Below are 8,970 nucleotides of genomic sequence, written 5' to 3' on the forward strand. Positions count from 1 at the left end.
GGATACATCAGCTGTTGGTCTGTGCTGATGATGTGAATCTACTGGGTGATAATGTAGATACCTAAAGAAAAACACATGAACTTTAATTGACGCAAGTAAAGAGGTTGGTTTAGAAGTAAACACAGAGAAAACTGTCTCATCACCAAAATGCAGGGCAAAATCATGACAAAGATACGAAACAGATGTTTTGAAAATGTGGCACAATTCAGTATTTGGGAACAACAATAACAGATCGAAACCTGATTCAGGAGGAAATTAAGAGGCGATTGAACTTGGGTAATGCTTGCTACCGTTCAGTCCAGAACGTTTTGTCTTCTCGTCTGTTGTCCAAAAACATAAAAATCAGAATATACAAAACTATAATTTTGCCCATGGTTCTGTATGGGTGTGAAACTTGGTCTCTGACATTAAGGGAGGAACATAGACTCAGGGTGTTGAGGAGAATATTGGGACCAAAGAGAGATGAAGTGACAGGGGGTTGGAGAAAACTGCATAATGAGCTTCATAACTTGTACTGTTCTCCAAGTATAATTAGAATGATCAAGTCAAGGCGGATGAGGTGGGCAGGGCATGTAGCACGAATTGGGGAGACGAGGAATGCATATAGGATATTGGTGGGAAAGCCAGAAGGAAAGATACCACTGGGAAGACCAAGGCGTAGGTGGGTGGACAATATTAAAATGGAACTTAGAGAGATAGGATGGTATGGATTGGATTGATCTGGCTTAGGATAGGAGCCAGTGGAGGGCTCTTGTGAATACGGTGATCAACCTTCGGGTTCCATAAAAGGCTGGAAAATTCTTGAGTAGCTGCAGAATTGGCGGCTCCTCAAGAAGGGCTCAGCTCCATGAATAAGTAAATTCGGGAAGAAAACTAATATGTTAATAAACTGGCGTGGTACCTATGGATTCGTATATTTACATTGAACTTTGATTTTAATTATTTCTCCTTTCCCTTATAGATTTTGCATTCCAGTTCCTCTTTCAGCAAAATTCAAGACCCGGTCTTTTAATTTTTGGGAATTACTTCAGCTTTCGGTGCGTCCGCATTCTTTGCTTTCGCAATCGATTCTTCAAATTTCATGCAAGAGAGACGTTGGCAAACCTGTATTAAATGCCGCTAAACATCGCTCAACAGAGCGCTGTTGCATGTTTTTTGCGAAATGGAAGGTGTTGAAGGAGGATAAGTTATTAGCCGTATAGAATACCATTTTAAATACATAGTATTCAGATGATTTCTGTGGATAATGTAGTTCAGACGAATGGAGAGGTATAGTATACGCATATGCTTATACTTTGACATAAGTTATTGTAAGGGAAGTTCGAGTAAAGATCTATTATTGAAGTAGTAAACTGCACATGTTTGAAGAAATGAGATGTACGTGTATAATGTAAATTGTTTTGTGGATATTTTGGGTAGTTTTATTTTAGTACAGTGTCTAAGGCATCTTAACACACATTATACCCCACATTTTCAGGGTGGGCAGGTGACTGGGATGGAGTTTCCGGAGATTCCCCAAGTGCAGGATAGTGAAGAGTGGACTTACACTATGCGTCGCACAATGCAGGAGATTGTACCGGGATTGTTTCTTGGACCGTATTCAGCAGCAATGAAATCAAAATTGGACCATCTAATGCATCATGGGATCACACACATTGTTTGTGTCAGACAGGATATAGAAGCACACTTCATTAGGCCAAACTTTCCAGAGAGATTCGAGTATTTGGTCCTAGATATAGCAGACAATGTTACGGAGAATATTATTCAGCATTTCCCAAAAGTTCGTCAGTTTGTTGATGAAAGCTTATCAAATGGTGGGAAGACTCTTATCCATGGGAATGCAGGAATTTCTCGAAGTGCAGCCCTAGTTTTAGCATACATTATGGAGAAGTATGGATTATCATGCAAGTAAGTGTTATTTTTATATTTGTGTGCGATTTCTTAACAGTGACAGAATATATTATTATTATTATTTAACTGCTAATGTGTTTTTGCACAGTGGCAGTGGTACTACAATAAGACAACAGACAAATAACACACATAAACATGTTCAGACAAAACACAGCACATAAACATTAGTAGAAAATTAACGTAATATATAATAAACTAACAGTAATGAATGTGTAATCTCATGTTCTCATTTTCCCTTCATTTTGCTCTACTACACTTATGTAATCCTCACATCCTTAACACTTTTCACTTCACTGCATTTTTTTTTGCTGATTTCCACCCCACCTTCACTGCGCCTCATTTATCACTTTCCTAACTCTTTTCCTAAAATTACTTGGTTTGCAGGAGATAGTCCCTAAAGCATCTGAAGGCAGTTGGTTCCAGATCTATATGGTCCTCTTTATAAAGGAGTATTTTCTGATATCTGTCCATTGCTTTCTGCTCCTAATTTTCTTGTCATGATTGCCGCTGCTCAGATAGCATGGCCTTTGTAATCTATCACCTATAGCCTTCCAAGCCCGTTCTCCCGTGTACGCTTTGAAGAGAGCGCATCTGCCTGCGCTTTGTCAAGGTTCCCCAGTTCAAATGGTTCCTATGATGTGCAAATTTAGCCGCTTTCTTTTGCACCCAGTCTGATGCATTTATCTGTCCCTCCCTGTAAGGATCCCAGCATGTTACTGTTTACATGAGTTTTCCTGAACCCTGCATTACCTATCTTTGCTGTGCAAGAAAACTTAATATGGTCTGGCAGGTAATTCTGTATGACATGTCAAGTCGACATAGCTGAAAACATTTGACCATGAGTTTCACATCCTTATTTCATTCTCTCTACCAACCACTGTATATTACCAGACCATGTTTTTTTTTGTGGATGACATAACTGGATGGCAGCAGTCCTCTCAAAGAGACCTCAAGAAACTGATGTAAACACTATTTCCATTGGTAATTCAGTCATGAAAAGAGGGATTTGTGAGAATGATTGTACAGTACTGGTGATTTGTATGAGTTCTTCTTGCAGGTATTCAGCTTGTTTTTATGCTTGTCACCAGGGGTTGAAATATTTTTGAAAACGTGAAAGCCAGACACATGTTCTGGTTGTTAAAAAGGCGGATTAGTATTCTTTGTGATTTACAGTGGCTCTCACCTCCAGTTAGTGCACACAGCATTCATTACCACTTGTTGCACCGTTTGTCCGAAACATCTGCAGGCCCAGCATAAGATCGTGGCAGAGAGAAAGAATTTAAGAAAAAGAGGGATTGTTACAACTCACCAGTCATGTTGATCTTAATGTCTTTGGATCTGGTTAGCCATTTGCCTGTGTCACAGGTGTCCAGGTGAGTTTGTTACAATTCTAGAAGCCAACATCCAGATGCCAGGTGGGAAATTAGTTGTCAGCCAAAATATTTTGTTCACTACTGATGGCCAGGTGATAGTGTTTTTGACTTCTGACATCTGTTTGCATTCTTTAGTTTAATCTTACTTTGCAAAGGATGGGATTGTGTGTAGAGACATTAATGTTGTGTCACATGTAGGGTGGTAATCACACCTAATACAATACTACTGCTGATTTATACAATTTACAGTTCACCGTTGTACACACACTAGGTTTCTCTGTCTGTTTACACTAGGATTCTCTGACTGTTTCCACTAGTCTCCACTATCTGTTTCTGGACAGTGTGTTTATAACACAGGAACCGTAAAGGTCTCACTAAATTACATACTTCCAGTATTGATGTACTACAGCACATGTAATGTTACGCACTCAGTCTTCTAATTCTTCTTCTGTCTACACTGCTGTTCCCTTGGAACTTTGGAACTCGGGTGAACTCCATCTGTTAGTCACTCCTCCAGCCTATGACTGCCCACAAATGATCTTTACTGTCCCCCACAGACCTTTGGCATGGACCTACAGAAAACATGTCACATGTCTCTATCCACTGTTGCATGACTGCACAGCCTGTGTGGAGGTGTGTTTGCCTAGCCATTGCCTAGAAACGGGTTGCCTAACCCTGCTATTCTATTGTTGCATGCGTGTAATGCAGGGTGTTTATTGAGCTGTTGCCTGGCAATGCGTTGACTTGTTACATTGCTCCCTCCTTAAGGCTTTTTGCCTTGAATAGCCTAACAATGTGTCACCTTTCCTTCCTTTCAGGGGACTGTGCTTTTAATGTCTTCCTGCACGTTCTTTTTTTCTCTCTGCAGTGGCTGCTATCTAACTGCTACCACTGCTCCCTCCTTAAAGCCAGCTTAACCCCAGCGGTTCCCTTATAAGGTTCCAGTTAGTCCAGGTTCTCACCATCATCCAAAGTTTTTTTTTTCTTTCCTCTTATGCACGGTGGGCCATAAGTCATAGAGTCTGGTGTTCCCACATCTCAGGCTCTGACTCCATGTGCAGCCTCTTTTTCTGATTTGGAGGGGGCTGACCCCTCCACAAGGTCCAGTTCCTCATTTTCTGCAACCCATTGGTCATCCTGGTTGCTTGTTTTGCAAACTCCAGTCTGAAAGCATTCCTGTTGAATTTGCTAGTTGTCCTCTCTCTTTCAAGCTGTAGCTGTTCATCGAAGTTTCATTTCCTGGTTCCATTGGTGCCTTCCTGGTTGCATCAGTTGTTTCCTTCTGAGTGTCCGTCCTTTCCGGGTTCCCCTTGCACATTTATTCTTTCGCTGTCCCTGTTCGACCAACGGTCATTCAATACTGTGTCCCTGAAGCCTGCATCTCTTGCGTGTGCCACTTCTCGAAAGTGGGTCATCTTCCTTCTGTGGTCCACAATATCCCTGGGTCAGAATTTTCCTGAAGATGTTTCTCTTGCGCCCTGCCACTGCTACACAACAGGACACCTTCCTGTAGGTGGCAACCAACTTTATCTGGGATACACAATTTCCTTGGGTCAGTTCCTTCGGCTCTCCACATTGCTCTGCAGCTAGATGCCAGCCCCTGTGCTGCTGCTTCATTATTCCTGAAGATTTGACTGCAGTCTCTTCCATAGGGACCTCATGGTGTTCCAGTTGGGATTCCATCTTTTCTGGATTTGGCACCATCTTCTGTGGATTGGCCTTTGTCACTTCTTGGCGAGCCATCCTTTCTTCTTGGTAGGCATTCATTTTTACTAGCATCATTTTCTGAGTGGCGCTTATCTTGGCCATAATTTACATTTTGTATTCCATTTTCTTAGTGTGGCGATATACCTTCTACTGCAGTCTTCAGTCCAATAATTTGGTCACTTTCATCCAATTACTTCTGACACCACTGCTGATGAATCCGATACGATCCAGACCTCCCACTATTGACACCAAAATGTCATGTGTAGGATGGTACGTGTGATGAAAATAATGGGTTCTAGTTCAGATGGTTGGATTTATTGACACTTCTGTTACAATTTATCACACTTAATACAGTGCTATTGCTGATTTACACAATTTAAAGTTCACTGTTGCGCACACACTAGGATTCTCCATCTATTTCCACTAGTCTTCACTATCTGTTTCCTGGCAGTGGATTTATAACACAGGAACTATAAAAGACCTGTTAAATTACACACTCCAAATATTGATGTACTACAGCACATGTAATGTCACACTAAGTCTTCTAATTCTTCTGGCCACATGGCTGTTCCCTTGGAACTTCAGAACCCAAGTGAAGTGCATCTATTTCTCACTCCTCCAGCTTATGACTGCCCCAAAACAACCTTGGCTGTCCCTCACAGACCTTTGGCACGGACCTACAGGAAACATGCCACATGGTCTCTATCCACTGTTGTGTGAATTCACTGCCTATGCAGCAGTGTGTTCACCAAGCCGTTGCCTAGAAACAGGTTGCATAACCCTGCTGTTCTGTTGTTGTATGCCTGTCATACAGGGTGTTTATCGAGGTGTTGCCTGGCAATGCGTTGACATGTCACAGTATTATAGTTTTAATTGAATTTTGGTGTCATACTGAAAATATTGTAGTCCCGTCAGAAGAGGTGGTCTTGCTGTTTTGGCAAGTAGGCGCAGCCTTAGGTTCCTGGTCTGCAGAGGATGATGTCCCTTGTTATCAGTCTTTTGCATCTTTTATCTGACTTCCTTACATAACCAGGTCATTTTTAATTCTTTGTATTTGTCACAGAAGTGTTAACAGTGACTGATTTTACCAGACTAAATGTGAATTCTATAAAGTAGTTAATGCCTCAGTGTAACATCAGGTTAACTGTTTCTTCACAGTGTATTAGGAGGAATTTAAATACAGTTTGGGCTCAAATTTGATGAAATTTTAATAGGTTATTTTTGTCCTACATTGATGTGGACTGCCCATGGACTGGGTGCTGGGATTCAGTTCTTTCCAGGTGCAAAACTGCTTTGGCGGGGGTCCTGCAGTGGTAAAGTGTGTGACACAAAGCTGATTGCTTACTGCTATTTAGTTTCAAGGTGTAGGACGTGAGGAACTTTCCATCCTGGCCTGTTGTGTGGCTGTTATGGAATGCAGTTACATCATAGTTTATTTTTTGACATTTATTTCTCAGGGATGCTTTCTCCATGGTTCAGCAGCGTAGATTTTGCATAAATCCAAATGAGGGATTCATGGCACAACTGACAGAGTTTGAACCTATTTACAAAGCGCAGCGGACATTGCAGAATGGGCAGTGCTCAACAGAGAAGGGACGGAACAAGCGGCGTATCGACCAGGTGGATGACCAGGTGTCAAATCTGGCAGACATTCTCCTGTCAAAGGCAATGGACCTGACTGGCAGTTGATATGCCACATCATGATACATATTCAGTTGACCAATCCTTCCAGTGATTCAAGTTTTTTGTATCCAAATCTGGGACATTTTTATTTATCAGTACTAGTGACAATGGCTGCAGGAAACATGTTCACACTAACTGCCCAGAGGTGCACCTTCATAAAAATTGTGCAGATGTTTTAGTAGATACTGTAGTACTGCTTCTTTGTATTTACTGGATACGTTGTGGGTACTTAAGAATGAAAGAAGACATGGAAAAGGGATTTTTAAACTTCAGAAATATCTCTGTAGATTTCATTCTTTGCCAAGAGAATGAATGTTATGATGTGAGACTTGGAGCCTGTCAGATCAGCAGGTAAGACCAGTTGTTAAGCAGGGGCATATAGTAAATGCAGTCGTGTTTGTTACGCGGCTAATATAGGCTTGGATATGAGAATAACAAGCCGACTGACTTATTCGCCCGGTGACGTTTGTGATCTCTATTATATGCAACTGAATAAAGTGACCAGGAAAAGTCCATGAATTTTAAGAAGTTTTAAATTTTTGTGTTCAGTATTTTAGTGCCAAATTGTTAGAATCTGATGGTAACATTGTTATTGTGAAGACTGTCCTGAATTTCAATTTATATCTTTTTGAATGTCACTCAGAGTGAAATATCATTGGATGCTTCAAGCATGTAAGTGGTCATATTTAACTGCCACATGTACTGGCTCTACATGGTATGACCATAAATTACAATGGATAGAGAATATTGGGATCAAACTAGAGCCACGGTTTGGATTGTGATTTGCACTGTTACAAGTCTAAAGGCTCAACTGATGTTCATACAGCCATAATGGCCAAACTTCTGAAGCTGTTGAAGAAATTAAGCTTTATAAATGTATCTCCTACAAATACCTACATGACAAGTTAGTGTGTATGGTTATGATTCTTCAGTAAGGACTGAAAAACGACGTGAAGTCTCTTCTTTAAGATAAAGACTGTAGCTCTTACAATCATGTAACATGGAGAACTGTCAAGTTCTGAGAAGTCTGATTGTTTTTTTTTTACTTAAAATCTGCTGTATCCAGCATTGGATTTTATAAAAAAAAAATAAAGTTGATATTTTCTAAATATGAAATTGTTTTTGTGTGCCTGTTCCCCTGTTTTATTGGATAAAACGTATGCCTGTCATAACATAGAATGCCAGGATGATTTTAAAAGCAAGGACAGTTGTAAGTAAATTCATGTTAAGTGGGTCTCTTCTCCTCACAGCATGGTATGTCCTCAGGTTGGGGATGAAGGAAATTGCCTCCAGATATTAAGGATAGCTGTGAATGTACTGAATAAGCAGTCTTGGACAGCATGCAGGATATGACCCTTCAGCTTGGAGGTTGACAGTGAGCGAGAAATTCCATGTTATATAGAACCAACTTGTTACAAAATGTTACACAGGGCCTTGGACTTGGACAGGTTCTTTGGAATGACCTGAGCAAATGAAGATGGACACAAGATTTGGCACATGGAGTGTAAGGAGTTCCTACAGGGCAAACAGTTGCGAGAGAATCAGCAAAGTACGTAGGTTGTACCGAAAGTCAACTTTTTTTTTAATGCAATCTGGGAACAGCAGACGAAAGAGAGTATGGTGGTAGGTGGAAGCAGCTGTTGTGTTAACCTTGAGTGTCTTTGTGACATCAATAGCTTGCATCATGTGACCAGTATCACTCCTAACAAAATGGCCAACAACGATCGCATTATGTTAGACACAAGATGACATTCAAATGTTCTTAATATCCAATCTTTCAGAGAGTAGTTTGCAGAAGTTAGGGAGAGACTGGCAATAGTAAAATGAACAAAGGCAAATATTTGATGAGTTAAATTTAATTTCAGTCAACCGAACAAGGTAGAAAGTAAAGAACAGTTTCAGTGTACAATTTCAAACAGGTTTGCAGCTTTGGAAAACTTACATGATGGGTATATCTTTAGTGTTCATGAAGCTATTAGAGCATAAGAATTGCAGCCAAAGAAAGTCTAGGCTATTATCCTTTAAGTGCCGAAGTGCCCAGTTTGTGCCAGTGGTGAGTAAGGTCGTCGTGGCCAAAGTACCCCGTTTTGTCCAGTCGGGCATTTAAACTTAGCTAGGGGAAGCGCGCGCACACGCCGCTAGTAGAAACGAATGCACAGTCCTAAATATTTATTTTTAAATGTAGTAATTACCAGACAGTCTTGAGTAAAGCCCTAATAGAAAAATTAAAACGATACCTAGGTGAACAACAACAAAAAAGAGTATACGTATGAGTTATACCCAAACTCATTCACGA

At 40.7% G+C, this 8,970-nt stretch overlaps 1 protein-coding gene across 1 annotated transcript; it reads left to right on the top strand.

Annotated features, from left to right (window-relative positions):
* The first annotated feature begins 1,108 nt into the window (after positions 1–1,108).
* On the top strand, positions 1,109–7,783 carry LOC111872756 (serine/threonine/tyrosine-interacting protein). Its single transcript, XM_023866926.2, has 3 exons — positions 1,109–1,269; positions 1,478–1,908; positions 6,449–7,783. The coding sequence occupies exons 1-3, from the start codon at positions 1,231–1,233 to the stop codon at positions 6,678–6,680; spliced, it is 702 nt and encodes a 233-aa protein (XP_023722694.1). The 5' UTR covers positions 1,109–1,230; the 3' UTR covers positions 6,681–7,783.
* Positions 7,784–8,970: the final 1,187 nt, after the last annotated feature.

This window comes from Cryptotermes secundus, unplaced genomic scaffold (genome assembly GCF_002891405.2).
Source record: "Cryptotermes secundus unplaced genomic scaffold, Csec_1.0 scaffold1013, whole genome shotgun sequence".
Lineage (NCBI taxonomy): Eukaryota > Metazoa > Arthropoda > Insecta > Blattodea > Kalotermitidae > Cryptotermes > Cryptotermes secundus.

Excerpts from the sequence above, each read along its gene's own strand:
- LOC111872756 (XM_023866926.2), top strand. The coding sequence starts at position 1,231 with ATGATTTCTGTGGATAATGTAGTTCAGACGAATGGAGAG. Across the intron at positions 1,270-1,477 it reads TAGTTCAGACGAATGGAGAG|GGTGGGCAGGTGACTGGGAT; the intron begins GTATAGTATACG and ends CCACATTTTCAG. Across the intron at positions 1,909-6,448 it reads AAGTATGGATTATCATGCAA|GGATGCTTTCTCCATGGTTC; the intron begins GTAAGTGTTATT and ends TTTATTTCTCAG.